Source organism: Cyanidioschyzon merolae, chromosome 19 (assembly GCF_000091205.1).
Source record: "Cyanidioschyzon merolae strain 10D DNA, chromosome 19, complete genome".
NCBI classification, from domain to species: domain Eukaryota; phylum Rhodophyta; class Bangiophyceae; order Cyanidiales; family Cyanidiaceae; genus Cyanidioschyzon; species Cyanidioschyzon merolae.
Window position 1 is genome coordinate 800,807 of NC_010145.1, and position 13,241 is coordinate 814,047.

The 13,241-nt window shown below is 55.1% G+C and overlaps 5 protein-coding genes and 1 non-coding gene across 6 annotated transcripts, besides 2 other annotated features; 4 read left to right on the top strand and 2 right to left on the bottom strand.

Moving 5' to 3' along the window:
- Positions 1 to 458: part of a sequence feature (possible transcribed region) that runs on past the window's edge.
- A 993-nt stretch (positions 459 to 1,451) lies between these two features.
- Positions 1,452 to 2,221, top strand: CYME_CMS311C (similar to bacterioferritin comigratory protein; the record flags this gene model as incomplete). Its single annotated transcript, XM_005538878.1, has 2 exons — positions 1,452 to 1,756; positions 1,873 to 2,221. 2 exons carry the CDS (start codon positions 1,452 to 1,454, stop codon positions 2,219 to 2,221), a joined length of 654 nt encoding a protein of 217 aa, XP_005538935.1.
- Positions 2,222 to 3,043: 822 nt separating this feature from the next.
- On the top strand, positions 3,044 to 4,450 carry CYME_CMS312C (hypothetical protein; the record flags this gene model as incomplete). The annotated part of the gene is made up of 1 exon (XM_005538879.1): positions 3,044 to 4,450. The coding sequence occupies one exon, from the start codon at positions 3,044 to 3,046 to the stop codon at positions 4,448 to 4,450; it is 1,407 nt and encodes a 468-aa protein (XP_005538936.1).
- Positions 3,344 to 5,660, bottom strand: CYME_CMS313T. Its single transcript, XR_002461667.1, has one exon. It is a non-coding gene; the product is annotated as a hypothetical transcript (transcript).
- Positions 5,661 to 6,193: 533 nt separating this feature from the next.
- Positions 6,194 to 7,425: a sequence feature (possible transcribed region).
- CYME_CMS315C (similar to electron-transfer-flavoprotein, beta polypeptide, mitochondrial precursor) lies at positions 6,495 to 7,561 on the top strand (the record flags this gene model as incomplete). Its single annotated transcript, XM_005538880.1, has 2 exons — positions 6,495 to 6,971; positions 7,217 to 7,561. 2 exons carry the CDS (start codon positions 6,495 to 6,497, stop codon positions 7,559 to 7,561), a joined length of 822 nt encoding a protein of 273 aa, XP_005538937.1.
- Positions 7,562 to 8,818: 1,257 nt separating this feature from the next.
- On the top strand, positions 8,819 to 10,228 carry CYME_CMS316C (similar to rotamase/parvulin-type peptidyl-prolyl cis-trans isomerase; the record flags this gene model as incomplete). Its single annotated transcript, XM_005538881.1, has 1 exon — positions 8,819 to 10,228. The coding sequence occupies one exon, from the start codon at positions 8,819 to 8,821 to the stop codon at positions 10,226 to 10,228; it is 1,410 nt and encodes a 469-aa protein (XP_005538938.1).
- A 429-nt stretch (positions 10,229 to 10,657) lies between these two features.
- CYME_CMS317C (hypothetical protein) lies at positions 10,658 to 13,150 on the bottom strand (the record flags this gene model as incomplete). The annotated part of the gene is made up of 1 exon (XM_005538882.1): positions 10,658 to 13,150. The coding sequence occupies one exon, from the start codon at positions 13,148 to 13,150 to the stop codon at positions 10,658 to 10,660; it is 2,493 nt and encodes an 830-aa protein (XP_005538939.1).
- Positions 13,151 to 13,241: the final 91 nt, after the last annotated feature.

The following is a 13,241-nucleotide window of genomic DNA, read 5'->3' on the forward strand; positions in this document are numbered from 1 at the left end:
TGTCCCGATTTAGATACGCAGGTGTCTCTCGTGTACCGCCAGATCCATTGCCAACAGTCGAAAGATGATGTACGCTTTCAAGTCCTGATTCCGCTGCTTCCGGCTGCCGTTCATGGAGTACGAGGACCAGGGAAGACAACGATTTTCGCATTGCTTTTCATCTTTCATCTCGCTTGTATTCACCCTCGGTGCGCCGCTCACAACCGTGACACATGACTGAGGTCAGCAGTTCCTCTGCTGCACAACACGCTCTCCTCCGAATGCCGCCCTGGAGCGCGTGAACGCCTCGTTCATCGCTCGCGAGATGCCCATGGCGAGCACAGAAGGCCACCCGCGTTGCCGTCCTCTGTTTCAGCACCCAGTACGGTACCCTGTGATCACGGGCTTCTTCGGGATGATCCCCAGTGTACCTGGTGTGTTTGCGGTACGCGCAAGCACATGCTGTCGCCGTCAATAGATGGTGTGCGGAACCCGCTCATGCCCCCGAGGGATCACGTGCCGGAAGGCGAATCGGGCCCGGAGACCCGATCGAGCGGGTGTCGCAACGTCGACGCTCCCTTCGTGCAAGGCGGTGACGTGTGATCGGTTGGATGCATCCGGTACAACGAATCAAGTCCGAACTCCAGACTCTTTTCCGTACAAGTAGATTAGCGGGAAGCCTCTGAGAGCCGATGCCCTGAGAGCTATCACGCTTCTGTCGAGATCCGTTTTGTCGCTGAGTTCACAGAGACTAGGACTTGCGTTTCGAACGGAATCGTTGATTAGATGTGATTTGTTCAGGAAACGCTCGGAATGCACTTGTGCACACATCGTCAGGGCACGACGTCGCGCTCGTTCCCCAGTGCATCCAGCGCCGCGCATTGCCGCGCCCACGAGTTGATTCAGAACTGAGAGAAGATCGAAAACGTGCACGAACGCGTGAGCCTCTCATGCAGCATGTGAGGAATGGAGAAGAACAGAGGCTTTCGCGTACGAGCTGGATGACGACACTGGTTATTTTACGAATCGCTATTCGATGAAGTTGCGAAATATCTTGAGTTCCAGTGACTCGACGAATTCCAGTAGCAATGGTTCGAGGTCATTTTGCGGAAAAACGGCGACTGGGAACGCTAAACTTACGCATGAGTCCGTAAGCCCTGCTTGCTCTACGTCGAATATCGATGCTGTTCATCTAGAACAAGTTCGGAAAACAATCCCCAGGCAGAAAGAGGTCACCCATTCAAGTGTTCTTTCCGAATGGAACACGATTGTATGCTCTGCGCAGCGTTGCTGCAGCCGTTTGCTGTACGCGCCAGTCGTACCTGCATATAGCCGCATGGCATTGCGCTGGATGCGCCGCTTCAGCGCACAGCGTCTGTTGCGCAGATCGCCAGCTGCGGCGACACAGCGAGATGCGGGGCGCGCACTCAGGCCGATACCTGCGTCGCTGTGGTACCCGTTGAACGAGGAGCATGTTTATCAGTTCGACGCCCTGTGTACGAGGCTCTGTGAGGAGTTTGAGTGTGCATTCACTTTCGAGACAGCTAGGTACCCGGTATTTCGTGCAAAGCAAGCACCAATCCCGTGTACGGCTTCGCACTTGCGTTATCCCCACTGGTCCCGGCTCACTCCAGCGGACGGTGTGGTGTATGGAGCTCCAGGTGGGAGACGCGGCACCTGATTTTCAGATGCCGACTGACCAGGGCGGTCAAGTTTCACTGAAAGACTTTCGGGGGCGTCCAGTGGTACTCTACTTTTATCCGAAAGCCAATACACCGTAAGTTGACGTGCAAACTGCTTGACGACGCTTGGCACCAGAACCAGAGACTAACCGCAAGGGAGCACTTGGCTAGGGCTGCTTTTGCAGCACCGGGCTGGTACGCGAAATCGCAGTGGTTGTACGACACAGGCTTGTGACTTGCGTGACAATATCGAGGACCTCAATAAAGTGGATGCCGTGGTTATCGGAGTTTCGCGTGACCCTGTCGCTGACTTAGCCAAGTTTCGGAAAGATCATGGCCTCAACTTCTACCTCGCGTCCGATGCAGACGGATCCGTCACGGAAGCTTACGGAGTGTGGAAGTTGCGTAAGATGATGGGTCGCGAGTTCATGGGTATTGAACGCAGTACATTCATCATTCAGGACGGCGTGATTCGCAAACTGTGGCGCGGCGTGAAGGCCCCAGAGCATATCGCGTGGGTAAAGCGCTCGTTAGAAGAAATGAAAGCAGGTGCGAAGTAGATCGTCTTATGTGGAACGGTTGGGTTGCAAATAGCTTCCGAACGGCTTTGTGACATGCGTACGTTGTTCACGGTGCGCGGGAACATGTCATCGCGATGGTCGACGATTTCGATGCCGACGGCGGAAGGTGCGGTCCCTGCTCCACTTTACCGGTGACCGCCATGGCCGGGGCTATGCGGAAACGCGTGTGAGCGCACTGCAGTGGTCTGTTGGAGCATTTTACGGACGTGTTGCTGCATTGCAAGCGACAAAAGTAAAAAGGAATGCGAATTTCTCCGAGGAACTTACCTTTCTTCATGCAATGGGTCCCGTTCTGCTGTGAGACTCGTTTCCTCGTGCTAGAGGCAGATGCTTGGAAACAGGAGTTTTGTTGGATCAGCGCACAGCGCCTATTCATAGGATATGCTTCGTCTGGACACCCCTTGCGTTTCCGGAATCAATGAGAACGACTGTCCACATGATACAGCTGCTCATCATCGGCGCCAGGTTCTTGTAAGCCCCAGGAAAATCACCGTCCCAGCTCACGGGCTTGCCCCGGCATGCCAAGTCGTCGTGTGAACCGCAGCGCAGCGCTCCGATCGGCAATCGAAAGCGCAGCAGTGCTGGTGCTTACCGTGGCGCGGCGCGCGCGTTGTGCCGCAGCAGCGGATAGCGCTCAGTCTCTAATGTGGTACATATCAGAACAAAGAGGAACGGGTGACTTCAAACTGCTCGTTGCTCGCGACATCCGGAAACAGCTTTGGCGTCGCCAGCGCTACAGCTGCAGCTGTTTCTGTGAGCTCGACGCAGCCGCCAGTCTCGCTCATAAGTGCTTCGTCGTCAATGTGCGAGCGACGAAGCTCATGTGTGCGGGTGCTGCCCCGAAGGCTTCTCGTTTTGCTCTGGTGCTTCGTGTACCTATGTGACGCACTGCAGCCCGCAGAGAGTGAAAAAGTTGATTCCAAGGCACTTTTCGACCAGGTTGGAACGACACTTGTGTCTATAGAGCGGGTTCAACGCAATCACTTACGCACAGAGTACGGCTCTGTGCTGCAGCACTGCAAGGTGACCCTAAAGACGCTGGATAACTTTTGCAGGCGATCGTATGTAGCTTGTAACCAGACGCGCACGTGTGCGGAGCAATTAGAACCTTGGAAGGCCCGCGTTCATGATTTAAGCGTGAACCTAGAACGGCTGACAAGCGAGAGAATTCGCGAGCGCGAAGCTCACGCGGTTCGCGTGCGCGAGCTCGAGGCGAAACTTTCCGCAGCGCGCCAGACAACCGTCAATAGTATCGATGAACAGCGCTTGATGCGAACAAGCGGCACCGCTGCTCTGTTCGGCAACAAATGGATGCCCACGGTCGGCAATAGGCTCCATTTGCCAGCCGTGCTGCTCCTCGTCAGCTTCGGCTACCTGCTATGCGTATTTGTAGGAAGGGCATCGTCGTGGCTTCGTTACCAGAGATCCTGTGCTGTTGTTGGTCATTTCCGAGCACGAAACAGTACCCGCTTCGACGCTGCGTTTCGCTGGGTTCGAGCCGTGGATTTGTTGTGTGCGGGCCTTTTTTTGATGGCCGTGTTCTTCCCAGGACCGATCGCGCGAACGATGATGGAGTCTGAACGATCCTTGCCGCTGTGGAGCTCCCTGTGCTACTGGGCACAATGCATCGCATGCGTATCCGGAACGTCTTTGAATGCATTCGTCTTATTTTCCGTGTTTTGGAGGGCACGATCTGTTGGGGCACTTTCAGCCTTCATTTCTCTCTGTCTCGTTCGGAGCATTCACCTTGTTGCATCTGTCAGTGTCTTATACCATTCCAGCTTCCACTGGCGCATGCCAGCGACGACCGGTCTCTTCAATACCACCGTTGAAGCAGCACATTCGTATGACATGATGACGCATCGCTTGCGGATCTACTTTCTCACGTATGGTTTCATTTTCATGTTGATGGCGTGGGACACGCACCAGCAACTCACCGATCATGCACCGCTCAGAGCAGCAGTGCTCACTGTCGAACGTGTACGTCGACTTTCGAAGAGCCGTCGGCCACGAGCCGCCCCCGAGAAAGCGTTATGCTATCGATCCCTTGTATCTAGTCCCAGAAGAGGCATGCAGCCATCCCTGGAGTCAGGGTCGTCCAGATCATTTTCAACTCTTGAGTCTGGCGACTGGAAGACGCCGCCCTTGCGCCGCGTCGTTGCTGAAAAGCGAACTTGCGCGCGAACGGTTGTAAGTACACCAGACTGAACCCGCCATAACATTGGACATTGTCAGTCATGTACAACGCTGAAATGAGGCGCCAGATGTGCATGGAGTCCGCAAACAACATCTGATAGCGCTCGGGACGCTTAACAAGAGTCAGCGACCAGGAAATCATCCTAGTTCTTGATCATTTCAAAACATTTGTCAACGAAACCGGGTCCTGCACGCTGGTTATTTTTCGCGCGAGGCTGTACTCGCTCCATGTACTGTTCCGTTGCAGCGTCACGAATGCGGAATTTTCACGAGCGAATCTGAACAGTCTCTGTGCGATACACGGCTTTCAGTTAACCAGCGAGCTCTGTCCGTGCACTGCGCTTGCTCTACGCTTCACGGACTGCGCAGTCGGCCAACTGCCGCCGGTGTGCGTTCAAACTTTGGGTGAACAGCGCAAGCGACCAGCGTATCAGGCATAGTGCTGAAGTCAAACTGAACGACGCAACGCTCTGTAACTGAGAATCAGCTCCGCCGATTCAGGGAGATGCACCCAAAGAAACGGTGAAAACAACGTAAAGAATCGAAGGGCTCTCAGACCGACGTGGCGTTGGTACGCACTGGCTTGATGAAGCGCTCGTAACAGTAATCGAATGCAGTTACACGAGTGCCAGACTACAAGGAAAACAGTTCCGCTTAGCTAACTCGGGTGTACGAGCGAAAGCTTGCGCTGTTTCCAACTGTCATCAGCGTCAGCCTTGCGAGCTTTCTCTGCGACCGCTTCCTTTGCCTCTCTTGTATCTGCGGCTTTAGATACGCAGGTGTCTCTCGTGTACCGCCAGATCCATTGCCAACAGTCGAAAGATGATGTACGCTTTCAAGTCCTGATTCCGCTGCTTCCGGCTGCCGTTCATGGAGTACGAGGACCAGGGAAGACAACGATTTTCGCATTGCTTTTCATCTTTCATCTCGCTTGTATTCACCCTCGGTGCGCCGCTCACAACCGTGACACATGACTGAGGTCAGCAGTTCCTCTGCTGCACAACACGCTCTCCTCCGAATGCCGCCCTGGAGCGCGTGAACGCCTCGTTCATCGCTCGCGAGATGCCCATGGCGAGCACAGAAGGCCACCCGCGTTGCCGTCCTCTGTTTCAGCACCCAGTACGGTGCCCTGTGATCACGGGCTTCTTCGGGATGATCCCCAGTGTACCTGGTGTTTTTGCGGTACGCGCAAGCACATGCTGTCGCCGTCAATAGATGGTGTGCGGAACCCGCTCATGCCCCCGAGGGATCACGTGCCGGAAGGCGAATCGCGCCCGGAGACCCGATCGAGCGGGTGTCGCAACGTCGACGCTCCCTTCGTGCAAGGCGGTGACGTGTGATCGGTTGGATGCATCCGGTACAACGAATCAAGTCCGAACTCCAGACTCTTTTCCGTACAAGTAGATTAGCGGGAAGCCTCTGAGAGCCGATGCCCTGAGAGCCATCACGCTTCTGTCGAGATCCGTTTTGTCGCTGAGTTCACAGAGACTAGGACTTGCGTTTCGAACGGAATCGTTGATTAGATGTGATTTGTTCAGGAAACGCTCGGAATGCACTTGTGCACACATCGCTAGGGCACGACGTCGCGCTCGTTCCCCAGTGCATCCAGCGCCGCGCATTGCCGCGCCCACGAGTTGATTCAGAACTGAGAGAAGATCGAAAACGTGCACGAACGCGTGAGCCTCTCATGCAGCATGTGAGGAATGGAGAAGAACAGAGGCTTTCGCGTACGAGCTGGATGACGACACTGGTTATTTTACGAATCGCTATTCGATGAAGTTGCGAAATATCTTGATTTCCAGTGACTCGACGAATTCCAGTAGCAATGGTTCGAGGTCATTTTGCGGAAAAACGGCGACTAGGAACGCTAAACTTACGTATGAGTCCGTAAGCCCTGCTCGCTCTACGTCGAATATCGATGCTGTTCATCTAGAACAAGTTCGGAAAACAATCCCCAGGCAGAAAGAGGTCACCCATTCATGTGCTCTTTCGGAATGGAATCCAATCGGATGGGTGGCACGGCCGCGCTGCTGCTTTTCCAAAGAACAGACAACATATGCCTCCCCCCTGCTTCAGGGTTCTAGTTGGCGTGAAAAGAGTTGTTGATTATGCAGTCAAAGTTAGGATCACACCAGATCACAGTGGAGTGGATACCGCGAACCTTAAAACCTCCATGAACCCGTTCTGTGAACTCGCTGTTGAGGCTGCAGTGCAGCTGCGCGAACGCCTCGGTCCGGAGCGCGTGCCCGAAATCGTCGCTGCCAGTGTGGGCCCCACAGCGTGCCAGGAGACCCTGCGGACAGCGCTTGCCATGGGAGTCGATCGTGCCGTACTCGTGAACACCGACGCAGCACCAGTGTCCGACTCCAAAGCGGGTAGCGCGCTGCAGCCGGAGCCGTTAGATGTTGCGCGGACGCTGGCGGCGCTTCAGTCGCGACTCCAGTCGAACTTGATTCTGCTTGGGAAGCAAGCTATTGATGACGATTCGAACCAGACAGGCCAACTGCTGGCTGGAATTTTGAACTGGTCACAAGTAAGTGAAGCTCGATGAGCACCAGGTTGACGCCTCTGCGCCTCAGATGATGAACGCATCAGCCGCTTTTCACGACGGTCTACTGAGTTGAGAACGATGCGGATAAAGGCTTGCATCGTAGAGATGCTCTGATGAGGCGCACAGATAATCGATCTACGACGGGGCAACTGTCGCGGCGATGAGACGCTTGGCAGCGATGAGAACCTAGATAACTAACCACGGCATGCAACGACGCTGATACCCAGGGAACTTTTCTCTCCAAGATCGAGGCCGAAAAAGAGCAAGATTTGCTGCAAGTCGACCGTGAAGTTGATGAAGGAATTGAACGGCTCCGGCTTCGACTGCCGAGTGTACTGACTTGCGACTTGCGCCTGAACAAACCACGATACATAACGTTGCCGAACCTGATGCGAGCGAAAACGAAACCGATTGAAACGCTCAGTACGAGCGACCTCGGCGTTGCGTTGCGAACGTACTGGCAAATTGTTCGCGTCGACGAACCACCCGCTCGCCGTCAAGTCACGATGCTCAAAACTGTCGATGAGCTGGTGGCGAAACTCCAGCAACTAGGCGTTTTGGACCGCGCTTGATGTACTATCACAGATGTATCCGGTCATGTTGATGCTGAGGACGTCACCGAAAAACGTGCATACGTGCGTGCGTTCGTGTGTGAAACCGAGCGAGACATTGCATGCATAGCGGCTGCAGAGTCGTTCGTGATGCACATGGAGGCTGGTATCTGATACACTTCATTCCAGCCGACAATGATGTCGGGATATCATATCCGCAACGCGGCGAATCGATATCCGGAGGCTTGTGCGGTTGCTGATGCAGAGCGCGCTCTTGTGTGCATGAGGTGCACTTCAGGATCCAGTGTTTTTCATGCTGGTATGCTGTACCAACGATGGGGACCATTGGAGTTCATGAAAATGATAGACCTCTACCAACGGCTTCGTTGCCGCACTGCTCCGTATTCCAGGACATTTCGGGCGGTTTTGGCAGTGTCGAAAGAGGATACATTATCTGGCGCTGTCTTGTGGGCTTGTTTACGGGGCAGAGCAGCATCGGACAGCGACTGCTTGGAAACATATTTGCCTCACATGGCATGCTGCATCGATGAGCATGCGTTTCGGCTCTCGCTCAATCTAGCTCAGAGCGCTTGCCGCCCTCGCTAGGAGCGTGCGGTACCGTACGCGAGGTTGACCCGTCTCGCCGCGCAATCAGCTAGCGAGACACGGCTTCCGCATGGCACCGGGGAAATCCCTACAGCTACCATTGTTACAGCTGCCTCTTCAGTTCATTTACGACGAACGCAATTTCCGCTGGAACGGTGCAAACATTCGCACATGCAGGCTTACTGGACACGTGCTTTGGAATGTGTCCACACGCCCCGGGGCGAGCATTCCGTCGACACAGACGCATCGCTTCTCGCTACCCGGCGAGCTGTGCTGCTCGCGTTAATCTCCAAAGATTCTGAAGCGTGTCCAATCGAAAGCAGGCCATGTTTGTCACCCGCCAATGACGCCGTGCAGCGAAAGCGCCGTAGATTCAGCACCCAACCTCGAGATGCAGCGCACGTCCCGAACGACCCCAACTCCTTGTCGCAGAAGACTCCGAGGATGCACCTGTTTCCCAACTTATTCTAACTTACACCAAACTCTGAGCCTAAATACCGACTTTCGGGGAGTCTCCGACACCACTCTGGCGCAGCGAAGACGCGCTCACCTGGATTGATCTCCGGGAAACCTGCGTTCCACAAATCAACATCTCTACGCAGTCAGTTCTTCTCTATCCCGTTCCAAGTCTCCGAGATCCTAGCGCGTCCCTGAGTCCGCCAGACTATAGATATGAGAAAAATGCTGCGTTTTGGAAGCGATTTCTCAGAACTTAGGACCCCAAGTCCTGAATATGAGCACGCGTCGTCGCAAGAAGCAAAGTTGAGACAAAGCGTCCACGAACTGTACGCAAGCGTTTCGTGCCACCCGCTGCAGCAGCTACCCAACTTTATCCCGCCAGCTGCTAAAAAACACTTGCCTCATTCACCCTACAAGCGTCCTGTTTCGAACACGGCTCGAAGACAAGGCTCCTCGGATAGAACTATCAGCTCCATACCGTGGGCGTGTTCGCGGTGGGGCAGACGGCGCCCGGTGCACCGAACCTGCGTCCGCGAACATTCGCGCTCGGCATCCGGTACCCGAATCCGAAACCGCTTTCCTCCTCGCTGTCGTTCTACAACGCGTTCAGAGCGATTGACGCGAACGTCTTCGATATTTTTGGGACTATTCAGGTACCAGCGTATGTCTAAACACTTGAATCGAGGCCTGCGTCAGGCGAGCCTTGTCGCTTACCTGGTACCACTGACGCAGCAGCTGTGGCGAGGGAGAAGCGCGCGCTGTTTATCGTGCTCGACCCGTTTTGCCTATTCGGACTTGACTCCAAACCGGTATTCAAAAAGTCTCTACGGACTTGATGGGCGTCAGCAGTTTCGTCGCAAGTTATCGGCGGCGCAGCGAGACAGGGAACTGCGCAACGAGTCTGCCCGTATGACTGCAGACGGCGCCCAGCAACAGGAACGAGTCCCAGCGGCGTCACGTCAAGCCGTAACCTTCATCCGAGCTCGACATATCCTGCTTGAATCGCAGCAGATGGCAAACACCATACTAGAGAGGGTTCAGCTTGCCGAGCCGGGCCCTGCGCGAACGCAGTTGTTCGCGTCCCTAGCGCAAACGCTGTCGACGTGCGAGACGCGGACCCGTGGCGGCGACCTTGGCTGGTTCCGACGAGGTCAAATGGTGCCCGCTTTCGAAGAAGCTTGTCTGGCAGCCGAAGCGAACGTCCCGTTCAAAGTTCGAACGGAGTTTGGCTGGCATGTTGTGGAAGTTCTGGAGTTTGGCCACCAGCGTGGAGTCATATCGGTGAAGGAGTTTGCGGAGCTATATCAAAATTCGGAGCGACGGAAGCTCTATCAGCTGATTGATGTTCGCGAACCCGGTGAACTGGAGATCGTTCAGCTTGAGGGTTTCATGAACTTGCCGCTCAACGAGTACTCGCGATGGCGTCACCTCGTGGAGGGCTCCGAAACCCAGCCTCCCGTCCTCGATCGCAATCGACCCATCGTGGTGATGTGTCATCACGGGATTCGGAGTGCAACCATGTGCGCTTATCTGTGCCAGCAGGGGTTTTCTAATGTGCTGAACTTGCTTGGAGGAATCGACGCGTATGCAGCAGAGATTGACCAAGGCCTGCGACGATACTGAGCGCGGCGGCAGGGTACCGCCTCGTCGTCAGCGGACTGGTGCTCCGTCCGTCGCCGGTCAATTGTGCCGCGTCAGCGATCTGATTTACTGGCGTACCCGTGAACGAGTGCATCAGCGAAAGACACAAGCATGCCCGAGGACGTCTGCGAATACGTTCGATTCGCGGGCAGACACCACAGACGTCATCGCGGATGCACAGACCACGGGTACGTTACGTTCGTCGCTGACCCGTCAACGCTGATGTATTCGCGGCATTGGTGACGGGGTTATTCCACGCAGGGGCAAAGCAGAATCGGGTCTAGAGGGGTGATGTTCGAGGGTTCACATGCGATCGTTGCAGCACATCTGGGATCATATCTGCTTTGAAAGAAGCTGTTGATGTGTTGCTCATGCGCAGAGGAAGTGTAAAAAGACGGGAGCGCTATGGCCTTATCGTTCCGACCCCGACGCACGTGCGTGCCGCGAACGGTAGCGGCATGGGCGCACATGTCGCGCTTTGGATGCGAGGCCGTCAGTGGACGCGTGTGCTTCACAGGGCGCGCTCGCTGACATGCTACGGAGGATGTGCAGCTCTCTAGGCGGGATTCTCGACGGTTTTGCGTCGGAGACACATGACGGGGCGAGACGACCCAGCCAGTGCCAAAGGCTTTGCTGGTGAAGACGTTTCACTCGATACAACTGTGCTTTGTGTTCGTGTAGCTGGGCATGGAGCTGCGCGTTTTTGTACTCGGCTGCCTTGGCTTCCCAGGAGAGGCGCTCTAATCGTTCAACAAGCCCAGTCCTTTGTCGTGAAAGAGCAACGATACATTTGGTGGCCTTTGTACGCTGCTGTGCCTCGCGCACGAGGCACTGCTGCAGCCGTAACCATAGGCTGTAATAGTGGTTTGCGTAAAAAGCCCAGGATATGTAGAACAGGAGCCACATAGGCGGAAGAACGCGTACGTGCTGTTCGTGATCCTGTTTGCCCAGCAGCGGCAACTGATGCCGGCTTTCCACAGATGGCAATAGCTCGGGACGATTATGCCCACGGCGTATGCTCCGATGTGTGCAAACCGCGGGCCAATCTCGTGAATTAGACTGGCTGAGGTCTGGGGCGTCTGCGCTCTCAGAACGCGAGCTCGACTGATCCGTAACGAAAGAGTTCGAGCCGTCCGGATCAACAGGCACCGCCTTTCCGACCCGCTGCCTCGTCGTCCATAGCGCCTTCTCGAGCTCTGCAATGCGTTCGTCGCGCTCCAGGAAGCGAGCTTGCATACAGAGTAGGTGCGTTGAAAGTTCCTCATTGGCAGCGCGAAGGGTGTCTACCTGTTGAGCCCGCATTTCCGCCTCCACATAGGACGATTGCAGCATCCGTATTATTTTCTGTTGCTGTTCACAATGAGCTTCCATCGAACTCAAAAGACGGCTCATCGCTGATTCGCGCTCGTTGAGGCTCTCCCGAGACGCACGGTACTCTCCAAGTACCTGAGCGATTTCACGGACCTCTTTCATCTTATCGACGAGTTGCTCTCGCAGTTCAACGTATTGCCGTCTCGACGTTATTAGAGCTTCTTGCAAATTGTGAATCTGCTTATAGAGCGCTTGAGTTTGTGCCTCTGTAGCATCTATGGAAGAGGTTTCCTCCTGGACAGAGACCGGAGGCCACGCAGCAAGCGCTCCGGCGGACGCATGAGCGAGCGCCGCTTTGTGCGGCTGCCCGAGGGATTCGTCCGTATCAGCGCGTGGCGTTGACATTGCCTGCAGGCACCCGATCGAGGCATGCTGCAGACTTGTGGTGGGTATCTGAGTTGCGTCTTTCGTGCCCTTGGCTGCATCGAGCGTGTGCGCTTCCGGGATACCGCCGGATGACGGCTGGCTACGAGCCGAGTCTCCAACTTGATCGCATATCTCAGCATCCGCGTGAAACGAGTTCGTCCAATGAGATGCGTCCTGCCCGTTCTCTTTTTCGCAGTTTGACAATGGATGCACATCATCTAAGTCTTTCATGATCGCCGTGATGAACTCCTGATCCGTGCTCCCATCCAGGGCGCTAGGATCTGGTTTCGCATCCCTGGAGACGGCCGGAGGTCGTAAAAGCTGCTTGATCCGAAAGCCGTCCACGCGTGTCGAGCAGTTGGACCCCTCTGAAGTGCTCTGGTCTTTTTCTGGAACTTTCGGAGCCCCTGTGTGCAAAGCAAGCGCCGCTGTCGTCATCCTTTCTAGATCAGCGCTGTCTGTGATGGATTCTGAACCTGAGCAAAGCTGCTCTCGAAATACACGCTCGACGCTTGCTTCGGTACACTCGTGCTCGAGCTCAGTGATTCGACGATCCTGCGCTTCAGCTCGTTCCAGGAGAGCCGCAGCTATCCCCAGAGCCTGCTTTAGGCCGGCCTCAAGTAACAGAGCAGCCACAAGTGCTATCTGAGAGGCAACCACTGGACGATGCTCACGTTGAACAGCGGTCCGATAGTGCTGCAGACGCCCTGCTGAATCAAGCAGATATGGTACATAATGCATGGTCACGAGTTGTCGTCTAATGCTGTCCAGTGTCGGGAAACCAGTCAGGTCCCTTCGTTGCGGGAAAAGCTCCCGCTGAAACCCAAGTCCTGCGCAAGTCAAGGGTTGCATACAAATTCCTAATCTAGAAGGGTTTCCTATCTGTTCGGGCCCATGTTCTGCGAGCAGCACCAGAAAAATTTCTTGATCATGGAGTGATTCTGGTATGCTGCTCTCTAGGCCACGAGCCAGCTGAGCGAGCGCTTCCGAGCGCTCCTGCAGCGGTGGTGCAAGCAACAAATTCAGCGGCTCACCGCGGTTCTGTTTCTGTGTGTTTCCCGAAAAACCAACTCCGGGACTTGCGCCAGGTTCATTTTCTTTCTCGTTAGTGCGGTAGGCTTCCAGGGTCTGAACGACACCATCGAAATCCGGTCCCATGAAAGACATGAACAGACCAACGCCCGAGCGGAGAAGGATTCGAAGTGCTCCTCAAAGGGCCCAACGAGACACACACACACACACACACACCAAAACGTGC